This window comes from Pleurodeles waltl, chromosome 7, assembly GCF_031143425.1.
Source record: "Pleurodeles waltl isolate 20211129_DDA chromosome 7, aPleWal1.hap1.20221129, whole genome shotgun sequence".
Taxonomy (NCBI): domain Eukaryota; kingdom Metazoa; phylum Chordata; class Amphibia; order Caudata; family Salamandridae; genus Pleurodeles; species Pleurodeles waltl.
Genome location: NC_090446.1, coordinates 565007384 through 565024421, shown reverse-complemented (window position 1 = coordinate 565024421; position 17038 = coordinate 565007384). Strand labels below are relative to the sequence as shown.

The 17038-nt window shown below is 43.4% G+C and overlaps 1 protein-coding gene across 1 annotated transcript in view; it reads left to right on the top strand.

The window, feature by feature from the left end:
* Positions 1 to 17038, top strand: part of BICDL2 (BICD family like cargo adaptor 2) — a 90213-nt gene that overhangs the window by 36391 nt on the left and 36784 nt on the right. Inside the window, exons 3-4 of the mRNA XM_069244328.1 lie at positions 2449 to 2664; positions 15157 to 15273. Coding sequence (XP_069100429.1) covers positions 2449 to 2664; positions 15157 to 15273 — 333 coding nt within the window. The remainder of the gene's footprint in view (positions 1 to 2448; positions 2665 to 15156; positions 15274 to 17038) is intronic.

Below are 17038 nucleotides of genomic sequence, written 5' to 3'. Positions count from 1 at the left end.
CCATAAACCACCTGCACGACTTACACTTCATACACCCTGGACATCATAAGACCTGCACCCTCTATAACCTGCAGTTACACCCCATATACCATTACCTAAATTTACGCCTAGCACAACACAGGCACATTCGAACTATAGAGTTCTACACAGTGCTTAATTTGTAAATAAAGACGTGCCGGTGCCCAAAGCTCTCCTCTTAAACATGCGGCTGCTGCAATTAATTGTGCGAGCAGGGAATACTGAGGTGGAGTAATCCTGAAGACATCTCGGGCCTCTTCAATCCATTTAAAGCAGCTCCCTGCCCGTTCAGCTAACTCTAGCAACCTTCTACTTTCTCCCTTTGTGACGCTTTTAAATTTTTCCCTTCCTCCACCTTTCCCATACGTGTCTTTTGCTCTCAGCAAATGCTTGAGGCAGAAGAATAATCCCGGCCCTCGAAAATAATTGCCGGGGCTCAGCACCGGAAACAACATGCACAAATTAAGCACTGATTCTACACATACTAAACATACACATGCACCATCATACGTCACACATCACCTACCACCACATACACTACGACATGCCTGTTCTTTGTGTGAGGGAGGCTTGCATTGCTGCTGCCCATGCTGTGCCTCTGCTGTGTGTTGTAGTGAAGCTTGGAAAGCCTTTCCGTTGTAAAAAAAAACCAAACAATTTGTCATTGTTTCGTGTCCCTTTTGTGCATTTCTCAGCCTGACTGCGGCCTGTTAACTCGATTCTTTGGAACTTTTTGGCATGTGCTTGTAATAATAAAAAAGGCAGAAAATGGTCTTTTAGAAGTTGCCAGTGGACATCCAACACTAAATCTTGTGTGAAAACTAGCTCGATCTTTATTTATGTCTTGTTTTCCGTAGGGTGCTCATACCACCTGAGGGCTGCTGCAGAACACTTTTCAAGGAAGGAGGGCGAGGCAGGTAGCAAAGGTCAGCCATAGGAAGAAGGAAAAAAACACAGTAGGCGGGGATCAGTTGTTATGCAGTGCAAACTGTAGTCCAGTTGAACAAGGTCTATTCTCAGCTTCAGAGCAGGTAGGTACTATGAGGATGTTCCACCAGATTGAGCCACCTTGAGTTAGCACTTCCACCAAGATGTTTATATCTGTCTGGTTGCAGAAAAAATGTTTAGGAAACTACTGATGGATGACTGACAGGCCAGCAACAGTTTGGCCAGGTAACCACAAGCTTTACCATGTTGGGCTTCATGCACAAGGGAGTGGGTTTTTCAGACATCATATTTCTGAGCGGGGGCCAATATACTGACTTCAAGGTCTAGTGCTGCCTAATCTCTCTAGTCCCAGAATGAGTCTTGTTGGATCATGAAACTATTCTTGGCCCGGAGTCTGCCATAGTTGTTTGATGTCCATTCACCAGTGCTGGACAAAACCACTGCAAGGACGTGGGGATTCTAGCTGGCCAGCAAAAGCAAGCTCTGATGGAGGAGGTATAAGAAGTAGGAAACGTGAGCCCCACCAGCCCAAAGTTGCTATAGTGCAGTCTGTTCTCAAAGCGCTAGATGTACAAAGCCAGTTTGCATTTCTTAATGGTCTGAATCGCTATTTCCGGTGTTAAGAAATGCAAAATGATTTTTTCTTATGTACAAAGCCCTTTAGGGAATCACAAATTGTGATTTCTACCCTGCAGAAATCGCAATTTGCGATTCCCAGAATAGGGAACACAAATAGGGATTTCCTATTTGCGATTCCCATTCTGATGTACCATGCATTTCCTGAATATAACTTGGACATTTAGGAGATGCAATTACCATCGACTTGAAGTTGATGTTAACCAGGTGCAATTGAAAAAAAACACCTCAAAGTGCTTTTTAAAAAAATTGCAAAAGAGCATACACATGCCCCTGGGGCATATGTGTGCTCTGCAGGTGCACCCCTATTTTTGGGGGCGCATCAAGGGAGGCCTTTTGCCCATTGCCATCCTTGGTTTTGCATTTCCTAAATAGCGATGTCCTAATAAGAAATTGCTATTTTGGAAATGCAAAACCGGCTCATTGACTCAAATACAATGAGATTTGTTAATAGTGATTTCCTAATAGCGACTCCGACTTTGTAGTTATCGCTATTAGGATATCAGTATAATTGTACATTGCATTTTGCATTTCTGAAATAGCGATTTCTATGAAGTCGCTATTTAATAAATGCAAAATTGCATTTTCGTACATCTGGCCCTAAGTCACCAAGTTGGATTGCTGTTTACCAATTGACCATTGCAATTGTTCTATGTTGTTATTTGTCAGTGAAAACACTGCTTTTGGAAGCCTCTACTAATCCCAGAAATTGTCATACTTAATTTGTTATTTCCTTACATAGTACTCGCTCATTGAATCATACTTCACTGTTATACACCCATCTTTGCACACCCCTAATTAAACATACTGGACTCCTAACTGAGCATGTTGATGGCTCTCTTTCAGAAATTAGAGCAGGAGAAGCATGAACTCCGCTTGAGGCTAGAATCTCGCGAGAGCGAATGGGAGCTACATGTCACTGAGCTGGAGAATGACCTGTCCAGCCTTCGGGAGCAACTCAAGCACCAGCGCTCCGAGCAGCGCGACACAAGCCGCGAGAAGACGCATGCTGTCCAGGAGCTGTCCGAGCAGAACCAGCGCCTAGTGGAGCAGCTCAGCCAGGTGAGCATGGTGGGCTCCCAGGGTTTGCAGGCAGTGCTTTGAAGGTGGTGATGGGCACTGGTACTCATCTTTTTGACACCAGGCTTGTTTTTCATCCTCAAACTTTGACCAAGACCAAGAGAAAGAAAGACAGAAAAGGGAGAAGGAGGAAACGAGAGACAGATAGGAAATATTAGCAAAAGGAGAAAGAAGAGATTAAAAAGATCTGAAAAGTGCGATAAAGAGAAAAGGAGTGTAGAATGATGACAGATAAGAATCAGGAAGTGTAATCGGGACTATGCAGCCTTGGTATTCAGTAACTCCTGCATTCCGCCGTGCCAATGCTGACTCCTAAGGAGAAACTAGGACCCCTGCTTTTAATTTTTTTGCAAATTACGCACAGGTATCGGGGGTCCAGTGGACAAAAAGGTTTCTTGTCATAAAATGAGGCCTCCTCACTCTGTCAACTTACCATCAAGGGCCATCTTTTCAGAGCAGCTGGGACAGAGGGAGATCTGATGAACCTGTATAGTCTAAGAAAGTCCTACATCAGAAGCTGGTGGGCATTGAAAAGACAGAGAAGTGATATAATGGTTCGGGGGTTTCGGCCATGCTGAACTGTTTATGCGGCAGGACTTTTAGTCGCGAACAGCCAGTGCTCTCTGGCACGCTAATCCTATTGTGAAGAAATCCCTTAAGCTGATCAGTGGTCCCAGGATTTCTGTCTCCCACATGCCCGGTGGGTGGATGTGAGTAGAGGGGGTGGGTAGAATTCTTGTAAATCCTCCCAAGCCTCTAGCACGTGAAGTGAAAAGCTAATAATGCAGAGCTTTATGGTGGTGCTGGGATAATGTTTCTATTGCAGGCAAATGATGGATATAGAAGCAGAGCGCTTCACATAGCATGTATTTGTGAAACGTTCTTTCAACACCTGCAGCTTCTTGGCGCTATTGTTACAATTTCAGTAGTATCTGTTTTAAATATTTTAGAGTTATGAAAGACTGGATGGACCCCTGGGATTCGATTCTGTGACAATAAGGTTAAACGCAGGTTCCTGAAGTTGATGCATTAGTTCAGTGAGAGATACTTCTCGACGTAAGTCACGATGTGCCTCCGTGCCCACAAAGATAGTGTACAAGATGTTTAAATATCCTCTTTCTTTAGATCTCTCCGCACACTCCTGTATCTCTCTTTAGAAAAAGTTTTGATGTAAGGTTGATCGAGTAGATAATTGGTTCTGCCTGGGAAATGATACATTTTATTGTCCCACCGATAATAATATAAAGATTTTATTGATTTATACATATATATATATATATATACACACACTTAAAAATAGCAGCCGTGTGATATGAAACCTGTTTTTCATATACATATACAATTGCAAAGGTTTTTTAGATCGGTACAGAACTATAATTCGCACTGTGCGACACCAACATTAAAGCAGTGGCTTTGCTTTCCGTGACACCAAACTATTTTCAGAAGCCAGTACACCTACGACGCCCATCAATCCCACTTAAAATAATTATCACGGTATTGGAACAGTGTGAGATGGTGACAAATATGATCAGATGCGTGTTGGCTCGAAAGGATGAGTGACAGTCACAGTCGCGAACCTCTACATTGTCACAGCAAAGATCAGTCATGGCTGTGTACCAATCTGCACGTTTCTTCTATGTATTAAAGTTCAGTTTTGCACAATGTGTTCATGCATGTGTGCTTTACTAATTGGCCAATGTGAAAACGTGGGACCACAAAGCTTTTGACTTCACCCACCTTTTTCAATGCAAAACTTTCCGCCAGTGGCTCCCCCAACTACTGAGTTTACTAACTGCAAGACCCCCTGTGCTTGAATTCTACGCCTGGAAAACAACAGAGGACCCACAGACATGCTGGAGGGTAGAGAGCAGGCTGGCATTTTGCCTAGCATATCTTGGAGCATCAGAATTTTGTATGGTTAAGGGCTGGTCCTAGATTAGGAGGTGGGATTGTGGTATGAGATGTGCCAGGGCTTGTGATCGGACCTCCGTGTTTGAGCATTAAGGAGAACTTGTTGGTAATGGGTCCAGGGGCAATCTTGTAGGAGATGGTATGAGATGCATAGGTGGAAGAACTGACACGGAACTGTATCCCACCATCTCCCCCGCCTGGCAGGGAGAAGGGCTTCCTGCGGCCAGCCACGAAGGCTGCTTAAACTGCCACGCATCCACAAGTCAATGTGGCCATTTCAGCAACTGATTACCATATCAGATTGTTGCGGTGGAAGAGCCCTTTCTCCAAGACGAACTTGGATTGCTTTTGGCTGGAGGTTGGAACTACGGAGAAACTGATCCTGCAGAGCACAGAACCTCAGTAGTAACTCACAGCCCATGACGTGTCCACCGACCCCAGTACTTGGAAAACAGGACTGGCTGCCAGTTTGGGCCAGAGTAGGATTCAAGTGTTTCACTATCATACATGCAAGGCACGGCATAAAATCACTTCTCGCTACCTTCATACAGAGATTATTCCTTGCCAACTGCGTAGAATGTTCCCTCGTGGGCATAGTAAGGCTCTGCTTCCCAGGTTGGAACAGGTGACAAGTCCTTTCCAACTCCAAAGGTTCATGTCGGCAACTATCTGCCAGTAAGGTCTTTGCCCTCCATACAGATGCTTAAAACACAAGTCACCGGATTCATCCTTTTCAGCTGACTTGTTCAAGCACTTGGATGCTGTTTCTGGGATTGGAGCTCTATATAATTTTGATGTGTGATGATAGTGTGTTGTCATAGGTTATCATCAAACCAAATTCAGGTCGAGCCCAGTTATCTGAAACAAAAAGATTCAATCATCTAATACACAGGTGCCTTCTACTAATGTGTTTCTGAAATCGTTTTGAATTTCGAAAACTGATAAATCTTTGTCGTTGTAAAAGTGGTATTAGGCAGTAGTCATGATGTTTCATTCTTTTTTAGTAAAGCATTCATGAATTGTACAGAGTTAAATATAAGTGACATTACCTTCACTATATCAAGTCAGCACCGTTTTGGGGTTTGTAGTAGGAAGATGTGAAATTACGAAGATTTTATTTTGTGAACTTCCTGTAATTTGTGTTTTCTGCATGTGGATGTTCACATTAAAATACGAATTGTCATGCTCCTTTTAAGTTGTTTGGAGAAAAACATTCCCAATATCCATCTTGTGTCAAAGTCACAAGAGAAAGATTTTCAAAGTTAACTTGCAAGAAAATGCCACATCAATTTTCAGTAGCAATCGGCTCCTGTAAGGTAAGATTGTCAGCTTTTGTGCAACACCTATGCCTGTGTGCAGAAGTAAGAAAAGAGGGAAAATCCATAATATGTGGGTAAGCAATAACTGGGATCTATGCAAGACTGTATTCATGGATGAAAAAACTTTGCACGCTCCTCTTGCATGTGAATAGACCTTTAACCTGGACATTTGCCTAAATGTTATGTGATGATTTTTGCTAAATCATGGGGTGACCCCTTCTCTTGTGACACAGTTGCTGATAATGTATCATTCGTGGTGTTAAAATATTTAATGAGTTGCTTGTAGGTCGTGGCATAAGGAAGTGGGACGAGTTGCTTCAGTTTCTTGTTCTGCTTAAGAATGAGTTGCAGATTGTTGAAGATGTGCTGTATGGTGTGTAATGAACAATCGAAATCTTGAGCTTTCACAGAAGATTCTCTCTAGGTATCAGGTTTGCATGTTCTGTTTCTCGGTGCAATCATTATACAAAGTGACCTTGTGGATGTATTTTTGCCAAAGGAGAAGAGATGTTTATTGAAAATTTGTCAAAGGAGACTTTGTGGCATATGATGGGTTACATGAGGGTTACATGAGGTTTAAAATCAACCTAATGAGGTAATAGTGTTGATTTAGGCTTAGTGACCTCTAGATCCGGTCTCTGACCAGTGGGGAAAGAGGTGACCCTTCTCCAGATTAACACTTGCTGTTCTCTGGATATCAAGTCGAGGGCAAAGCATCCCTTTCTGGGACAGCCGTGGGCACAAACAAAAAAGAAATACAAATGAACACAGGAACAGTAAACAAACGTCAATACAGCAAGGGCCTATAATGAGGGAGAGGGTCGTTAACAACCATTATAGCCTGAGGCAGAAGCGCTATAAGGCTATTAGAACATTCCACCCACTAAGGGTAGAATGTTCTATATTAAAAGGAAGAAACAAGAAGACAAACACTGGAATGTTGGACCTCTGGGCGTAAACGAGTCATTATAAGCCCAGAGCTATTCCATTGTCTTCAATAGAGCTCTAAACAGTCCAATGGTCTAATACACACTAACAGCGACGAAAGACAAAACTGGAATATATATATGGCCCTGCCAAAGGTATGATAAATATAAATGTTCATGACAGTCTTCGTCTGAATCTTACAAAATCAAATTAAAGCTTTAAAAAATGAAAACCTCAAATGAAACCTGATGTAAAATACCTCACCCCTGATCAATGTAGGAGGCAAATACATTTGTAAGTTGAAATTCTGAAGAAAGATAAAGTCTGGCCATGCAGAGTCAGCTGGAACTAATCACAGGGTTTGGGTTGGCACCTTGCGGGGGGGGGGAGGTGAGTCAGGGGTGGCATCCAGTGCAGGTGGATGAAGTTGTTTCTCATTGGGAGGGTTCTGCCTCCTGGCAGAGAATCAAGGACAGCCACACAAAGGGCTTTATGGCTGTAACGGTGCTCATTGCCATATGTAAATCAGACAGCTGTACACCCCTGTACACAATGCAGTACTTTTACTTATTGTCGTATTTATATGAAAAAACAAAACATTGGTTGTGTTTGTGATTTGTAATAAATACGTCCGGAGAATGTTATATTCTCTAAAACGCAAGAAAATCGGCTTGCATTGGGTTCTTTTTGTATAATTTGCCATATGAATGGTGAATGATTGTATGTCTGGTTGGGATATAACTGGTCTCGCTGCGGTCCCCCACCTGTCCCTAGAGAGGAATCTTGTTACAAAACCAACCCACATTGCACTTGTGTGAAGATCACAGAGTTCTAATAAAGCGTTGGAGTTTTCACCTTGAATGTGTCAGCACTGGGAGGCATGCTGCTGGGAAATACAGCTTTAAAATTGTTCACTTTCCTATGCAGAAGATTGAATGCATACAGGGAAATGGTTCTCATCTCTATTTCTAAAAGTACCTGCAATAAACAAGTCCTCAAAAACATTCCTTTTTGTTCATTTGTACTATATATTGGAAATGTTCCCGGTCTTTGAAACTTGTGTTGTTCATAAAATGTTTACAGTGTTTTAACACAGTTGTCTTTTTGTGTTCTGTCTGATTTACTGTTTAACTTACTTTGAAATATGCTGTACATTATAAAAACATTTCAAGCTGGCGCATCAAGAATTTTCAATTCAATTAAGAACGCGGAGGCAAGGGTCTCTTTCTTTATTCTAGTTTCAACAGCAGCCAATCAAAATCAAATAAACTTTAAACTGCATATCACATGACCCCACAGTCTCCTCCAATCACAGGTGTTAAGTCCCCCTATGTATATTGACCACACCATTGTCGTTCATCTTTCTTTCCGGCCTCACAACGAGCCTCAAAAAATCTGACTCCGATCGAACTGCACTGGAATCAATGGAACTCTCCAGGTAAACTGCATCCAGCAGATGAAAGAATTTAATTTGCGATGGCGGAAAACAGGCCCAGCAAGTTGACAGAATTATTTTTGTCGTCTTCTACTCGGACCCAGAAAAATAAAACAGCAACTAACATCCATCTCATAGATATGTGCTGATCAATAAAGGGTGGGGACTTGGCCTGCAATAACTTCAAACTATGTGACCTATAAAGCAAAACAGTACATATATAAAGCATCATTTATAAACATATTTTCTAAATGACAACATTATTTCTCCGGTTGGGCTAATCCTCGCCTCTGTGACCTTCATAGAACTGAAAATTCTTGCCCCGTCAGCTTGAAAATGTTATTCTATGTCAGGACCGGAGGCTTTGGATTATGCTAGTCTAAAGTTGATTCACCACCACAGTACAGCATCCACAATAGCCTTATGATAAAACACTTTAAAAGTGGAATCAGAAGACCAGTCTGCTGCAGCCATAATATCATCCAGATGAGATCCCACCAAAAATCCTCAGAGGCCATAGTGTCCCGTACTGAACGAGCTCTAAAAGTGGAGGCATCTATCCCCGCTTCATTCAAAAGCCATTTAACCTATCTCTGTAGAGTATCGAAAGTGACAGGATGGAAAGGTTTCTGCAAAGAAATAAGTAACTGATCATTGAAATCTCTTCTCAATTCACAAATTCAATCCTCTTACGCTTTAATAAAGTTTAATACATTTAATCACACACAGTTTCTGATGATGAGGAAAAGCAGGATAGCTAATACATTTTGATGCAGATTTTGTATGTCTGGAAATCGTAAAGGAAACTCCAGAAGGAGTAAATATGGTATGTGGTAAGTCCAATGCACGCACATTTGAAACACGTCTACAGGACACCAGACATAACAGAAGAGTCAACTTAGCTGACAGTTGTTTGTGAGATAAATCTTAATTTGCTGGCCAAAAGCTAAGAAACCTCCAAACTATATACCAGCATCCCATAAAGAAGAATATTTTGGTTGTGGGGGCCTCACCATCTTAATACTTCTAATTACCTTGCACACCAGAGGATGTTAACCAACTGGTCTACCATCTAGATGAGGATGTCCCACCGAGATGGCGGAGCAGAAATTATTAACGGTCCTACATGCCAGTCCTTGACTGGTTAACTCAGAAAATTCACAACCATATGTGCCCCTGCTCCCACAGAATCCACATTCTGCTCATTAAACCAATGTACCCATCGTCGCCAGTTGATTTCATATCATTTATGAGTAGAGGGAGCCCAGGACTGAGACAAGAAGAATATAGCCTCCTGCGAAACTCCTGTCATTTGCCAACGATTCCTGAAAGTCTCTATGCCATGAGAAATAATACCCCCCGAACCATTAATGGATGTGGCAGCATCATCGGATCTGAGAGAAGATCTGGAAATGGAAGAAGTTGAACCGGTGGGGCACACAACAGTGCCATCACTACCAGAAAACAGGATTTAGCTTTCCAAAAAGGAATTACCAGAACCAACTCTGCTTTCGGTCGATGTACCTGCATACCTTCTGGATCATCGAAAAGGGAGGAAACGCATACAGAAGACCTGACGTCCAAGACTGAAGAAACACATCTTATGCAGGCACCAGAGGATCCGGCTTCTAAGAATAAAAGACTGAACGTTGAGTATTTAGTCGAGATGCAAAGAGGTCTGACAAGCAAGGGCCCCCACACTGGTTCAGCTGATGGAAGACCCGAGGGTGAAGTTTCCAATCAGTGGAATCTCACAGGAAACAAAATTTCCAATCTGTGATGACATTGTCCTGACCCGAAATATCCTCCACTGTCACTAATATTTGATGTTGGAGACAATAATGCCAAAAATCTTTGCCGATCTCCACCAGAACTTGGGACCGTGTCCCCCCCCAGGCTGTTGATGTAACGAACCGTTGAGACATTGTCAATTTTCAACAGTATGCAACAACTTGTCTTGCAAGGAGACAGAGTGCAAATCGTGAACGACTCGGTCAGAATTTTCAGGCAATTGCGGTGCAGGCAAAGTTCTTCTGGGGAACCAACAACCCCCATTGCCCCCCCCCCCCCCACCCACCCTATCTCTTCCGGGCAAATTCTGCCATCCCAGCCCCATCGGCTGGCTTTGGATTCTATTACTACTTCCGGAACTGATGCAAAGATCGCTCTGCCGTTTCATGCATCCATATGTCTCAACCACCAGTGCATCTTCAACCTCTTAAGGGTCTGATAATGTAGTGGGCCCAGAAAAATCACTTGGATGGAAGATGCTAACAACCCCACCAGGCGAGCCAAGATCCTCAATGATATAGTCGGAGAGACAAACACTCTCCTCAACTCTTTCTTGATTGATAGGCTTTTCTTTAACAGCAGAATACATTATGCCTTGACAGAATCTACCTGAAAGCCCAGAAACTCTAGATTCTGAGTAGGAATCAGAATCAATTTTTCTGAGTTGATAACGAAACCCAGATCCTGCAGAAGCTGAAGTGTCCACGATCATGCTGCCTCCATGCAAGCTATCCACTCTGATGACCAAGGATGTATTATGTTTTCCAGTTAGAAAAATAGGCTCATAGGCTCTGATGGGGTTTGATCTGTAGGGATATTGTGTCTTATGTTTCCGCTTGGATGCTGTGCTCGGCTCCTCCATAGAGTCATCCGAGTCAGAAGATGGGTTTGAAGACATGGGGGACACATTTGTAAGTTGTGGTGCAGACCCCATGGGATTCCAAGCCGATCCTAAGGCCGACGCATTCCCTTATTCATTGGCCTGTAGGACTGGGGCCACAATTTGGGATGACACCTCTGCCGATCTAGAGACAGAGTTTGAAACGCTACTCCTACCTGAGGCTCTAGAGGTCAATCTCCCATCGTTGATCATCATATTGTTGGAAAAGGATTCTCCCGAGGGACCTCAAACTCGCTCCTTCTGAATCAGACCAGGGGTTGTGTGAAGGGCCTCGTAGCTTTAATTAAGCTTGGTTCACGGAGTCCTGCACTTGGTTATTCAGGCCCGTATTTATACTTTTTTTAGCGCCGCATTTGCACCGCTTTTTGATGCAAAACGGCGCAAACCTACAAAATACAATGGCATTTTGCAAGTTTGCGCCGTTTTTGCGTCAAAAAACGACGCAAATGCGGCGCTAAAAAAGTATAAATACGGGCCTCAGTGCTTCCACTAAGTGCTCTTCCACACATTGCTCGTATGGCATTTTGGCATATTCTGTGTGTCCTTACTCCTCATCGGCGTAGGATGCCATATTGCCTGGAGATTGGAGGCAGTGAGGAGTGGAAGAGGTTCAAGGGGGGGGGGGTGTATTCCTGGGCAGGTGTATTAATTATGTAAAGTGTATTTGTTTTTGGTTGTCTCCTGTTGAAACTAGAGTAAAGAAAGAAAAGCATAATCTGAAGCCTCCCGTCCTGACATAGAATTACTGTTAACTATAGATTTGTTTAAAGTATGCAGAGAGAAATTTTATAGATAATAAATATGTATTTTTTAACATGATTTATCAATTCATTATAATTAACTAGTGATAAAAAATATTTTGAATCCAGTGCACATTCATGCAGTGAGATTCAATTATAATGAAAGGAAGTGTGAAAATTAAAAGAACAATGAAATGTCCAAATACGAAGTAATTTGGAGGTCCTCACTACCGAAATCTATTCTTTTAAATAAGAGCTCTGCCTGCAAATCACTGTCTGCCCTCTAATAACAATCTGCTTCTATAACTCCCATGCATTACAATGGAATATTTAAAACCTTTTGACGTTTACCAGAGCCTTATTATTTTAAAACTAAATAGGTATAAGTGACAGAGAGGATGGCTAGTCTTAGGAATCAGATGTGGAAACGGAGTCTGAACTGTGCCATAAATGGCTAAAAACTCATAGTTCGCTCACATTTTGCAACAGATGGTTTCATATTTCCATTAACCCCTCTAAGTTATTACTTCGGCCTGGTCCATAGGAGAGGCTTTACATTTAACAGCTTCTACTTCAATAATGGCGTACCTCACTTTTTGGCATGAATACACAATGTTAGCACTCAAGTTGTTCATTGGAATAGTGGGGGGCTGCAGTAGAACCAGCCCGGTTCTAGAGAGTGGGCCAGGTCCACACAAGGATTACCTTGGCCCACCCAAGGCCATTCAGAGCTGAAAAACAAGGGTTTTTCCCCTTAATGTTTCAAATGGGCTCTCCCTTAATGTTTATTTTAATGATTAGCACCATTGACATAGGACACTTTCAGACCTGGGGAGAGGTGTGAAATCTGCAGAGTTTAGTACCTGCTACTAAGATGCACCAATCACCAGCACGGATTTCCTGAAAACTGAATTAAGATTCTCGGCTAATTGCATTGTATTTTTAAACGTCAATGCTTTGCAAAGTAAAAATGTGACACCGTTTTTAAAAAACATGAAAATCTGTAATCTGGTCATGTATGGCAGCTGAAACATTTCTGCTGCTGCACATGACTAGGAGAAGGATGCTGCAGTCTAAGCTCTCTACCTCAAAAATCTGGCAAGCAGCTTCCCACTCCTTCCCCAAAGCACATTAGAGAAATCGAAGTATGTAGCTCCTTCAGTGCTGATTATTGTGTTAAAAATATCAAAAGTGGGCAGATGCCAATACCTAAAATATCAGATCATAAAATTGTTGTTTTTTTTGGCCAGTACCCATTCATCTTCATGGCCCACCCATGCTTTTTTACAGCCTTCACAAACAAAAAATTCTACAGCAGGGCCTGAGTAGAAACCTCCGGCAGAGTCATCGTAATGATTTTGGGGGCCCTGGTTAAGACTTACTTTAGGGCACCCCTCTTTGGAACAACTTTGCATTTTATTATCCGTTTTCTGCTTATTCAAACCCCATGATGCCACACAACATTGAAGATTATGTTAAAGTATGAGATGGAAACATAGACATGACTGTGATGAGAGAAAATGTCACTTTTCGACGCGCCCCTTGGACGGTGGGGGCCCTGGACAATTGTCCACTTTGCCCCTGCCTTAAAACCTCTCTACACTGGTGAATCAACTGATACGCGCTGCTGGAAGTCCAGGTTACACTGAGCATGTCAGACTTTTTTTCTCACTTGTAACAGTAGGATTTTTGACATTTTATACATGAAGTGTGTCTTCGTTTTAGCTTCCAGAGCACTAAGCATAACATCGTGAGAAAAAAAACGCTTCTTTGTCTTGTTGCAGGGCTCTGAAGTGGAGTGGTGTTTTACAACCAATTAAAATAAATAAAATTGCCTTCCTTTGTATTGTCTTCTCTTGTGGCCTAAAGTGGAGTTATCGTTATTGATCAAACAAATGTCAGCAGATTCGAAGCTTGCACTGTAAACGTTATCTCCACGTCACATCTCAAGAGTGACTCCTTCTTGTGCAAGGATGATGGAAAAGCTGGGAGAACCGGTCCGTCCTCTCAGCAGGTTACATACATGATGTAGGCTAAGTCTGGATTGTCATCAAAGCTCGAGGAAGGCTCGTCACATGGCTTGTGTTAGCCAATCAGAGTGCGCATTTCATACCCGCTTTCTACTATCAGTGCTGGAAGTACTTAGATGGCCCAGGCTTGGGGACCGCACTTAGGTTCGGGGAAGATTTAGGGCCAGAGGCGGAAACTGGTGAAACGGCGTCATCCATCTAATAATAACATCTGGTTGAATTTCTGTTAGAGGAATGCTGGTTCCCGCAGGCACCTCTGCTGTCCATTTGCAAACAGGCCGGTTATAAAAACGCCTCTTTTCGTGTGTTTGGAACATTTGAATGTGCAGTAATATGGAAGGTTTGGAACATTTGAATGTGCAGTAATATGGAAGGAAACGACAATAACGTCAAAGTACAGAAAGTACCTTAACTCCAAAGATTTGCACTGGGGGTCAAAAAAGGCAAATCCATTTCCCCCAGTATTACTACTGACGTGACCCGAAATAGTGGACATGATATTTGAACCACAACACAAAATTATGCAAGCTGATTGGCTACGAGTTGTGTTCTTTAAATCAATTAGTATGCAGCGATAAAGAAAATCACCCTCAATCAGCTTGTTTCGTTTATTTTACATTAATTTGAAAAAAATGGTGCAACTCAGTAAAAATAATTATTCGAGGTTCGGGATTTCTTTGTTTGAACCGTTTATAACTCACTCAATTGGATTTTTTAGTAATATGTGTGCTGCATTTGGTTCCGTAACTCGTTTCCTCCATTTTCGCCCTTCCTTAAGAAAACATTTTGTGCACGGACTGGGCAAAAACGATTTCTTCTGCAGTGTATTACACGAGTAAGATACATGTTTTAAATGGCTTTACCGAGTTTTGCACCAGTGCTAAATTTCGTTGATGTGGCTCAGGCCTACAGTTCCAGACTAAAATCAAAAGTTAAAATCGCGAAAAGTGAAATCAAAGATAACATAAACGTAAAGGGACATTTACATTGTATGATAAATATGTATATTGTGTGTTCTTGTTCCCCTTCTCACTTTTTCTGCTCTTTTCTTTCTCCCCATTCCCCCTCCTTCTCACTTTGCCTGCTCGCCCTTTCTTGTGTTTCCACCGTGTTCCTTCTCCCCAACCTGCCCTCTCCCCCTTATTCTCTCTCTGCTCTTGACTCCATTTTCTCACTCCCCCTTTCTCTTCTTCTTTAACTTTCTGTTCGTCTTTCGCCCACTTGCTCGATCCTTCCCTACCTCTCCTGTGCACCTTTAACCACTGCCCCTTCCTACCGCTTCTTACTGCACCCTCCCCACCCTGCACCCTCTTCCCACACTCCTTCCCGACCTCCTCTACCACACCCTTCTCCACACCTAACCCACGCACCCCTTCTATACCGTCCTGCTCCCCTTCCCGACCCTCGCACCCCTCCGCAGGCGGCCCAGGCGGAGCAGAGGCTCCAGGCGGACCTCCACGCCCTCCGAGAGGAGAACCGGATGAAGACCCTGAGCGGCACAGAGTACGCGTCGCGCCTGCAGAGCCTCCAGGCCGAGGTGGGTCAGCCACGGGCATTAGCTGGGTGCTCGGACTACTGTCGGCAGCGGCGGCCCCCCAACAGCACACGGCCCTGCAGTGGCGCGTAGACAGATCCCTGCAGCAGGTGCATCACCCCACAGAGACTCCTGCATACAATCACCCAGCCCCAGCTGACCCCAAAGGCCGCCCCCAGGAACGTGCGCGCGCGCAGGGCACCGCCCGCTCTGTTCTCGTGTAACTGCTCTGTAAGAGCGCGTGCATTTATTTTGAATTCCTCTGAGCTGGTGCACGAGCTGCAGCAAGCACCGTACAGAGGCAGACGGGTGCAACAGCTGCTCCCTGTTCCCGACACTTGCTATCTACGGACTTTGCACTAAATCTGAGAAACTGCGAGGTAAAAGTATGCGCTCCTGTCAGTGCCATCGCAAAACAGCAGTCTCCCGGCCAAGACCTGTGCAGACCCACACGCACAAGCTAATGCCCCGGATCTCTGCAGCAGCCAGCCGAATGAACTGCTCGCCAATACTTGACTGTCCACCTGTTGGATTTGAAAATTCGGCCTGTCGAAGTAGCTACTATGTTTATCAGCAGTTTTGCATACATATACTTTAATAACTTACAAGTATTGACAATTATATAATAACACGCCCTTTCCGTTCCACATCAGGACTCTACCATAGTAGCTACAAGTTACGTTTCCCTAGAATCCCTCAACAAATTAAGTAACGCATCAAAATGGCCAGTTGCCTAAACCTGGTACATAAGCAGCTCGTGCGGAAAAATGTGAGCACCTCGGAAAATGAAAGGAGAACACATACTTCAAATACCAAGAATAACACACCTCTGAAGTGAGTAATGTCTGCAGCCATGAGTGCACTGGCTGCTGGTGAACTTTGAAAGCGGGGTGTCTTAATCAGAAGGCCGCATTGTACCTACTCAGCCAAGCAAAAACGCGCCAAAAGAAACATTCCAGACAGTTATGAAAGAACAGCCACAGCAAGACCAGCCTCTTGCTCAAGGGAAATTGTGACTAAACAGTGCACAAACAGTGGTGTAACGCAAAACATAACCCCCCCCCCCCCCCCACCGGGCAAATGGTGAGGTGCCAGTGCTTCTCCCATATCTCACAGATACTGACAGATGCTCAGTGACGTAAGGTAAACTGATGTCCCCTGCAGTGTGTGAAAAGGGCACCCTGAGTCTCCCATACCTCACAGATATTTCATTGGCCAGAATGCCCCCAGCCCTGAAGGGGATATTCGAAAGAGTGAGGGTTACTCCCTGCGCGACGGCCCTGGATAGCAGTATGAATATCACAAACTCAGCTTGGTCTCATCACTCGAATATCAAGTTAAAATATATGTTGAAAGTGCAATCGATGTCCCTTTAAGGAGTAGCCTGTCATTTTCGAAAGAACAGTCATTTTGCATTCAAACGTGAACTGCTTGAGCATTTGTCATAAACTAGCCCCGATTTCTCCACAGCAAAAGGTTTACACGTTTCCGAAGTCCAGGAAGTGGTACAAAAGACATTTTCCTACTTGAAGGGTGGGAAATGCTGAATATTAGAAGATTTTAATCATTTAAACAAGCCGTTTAGACCACATTTTTGAGTAGTATTCTATTAATTACGTTCGTGAGCCACGCCTGGTCTGGAATCCACCATATACGCGGAAATGCTTCCTAATGAAAGGTTTCGAATATAGATACACAAATTGCAACCGAAACCTCGGGGCAAGCTCGACAGAACTGACGTGTGACACTCGACTCCACAAACAGGGCG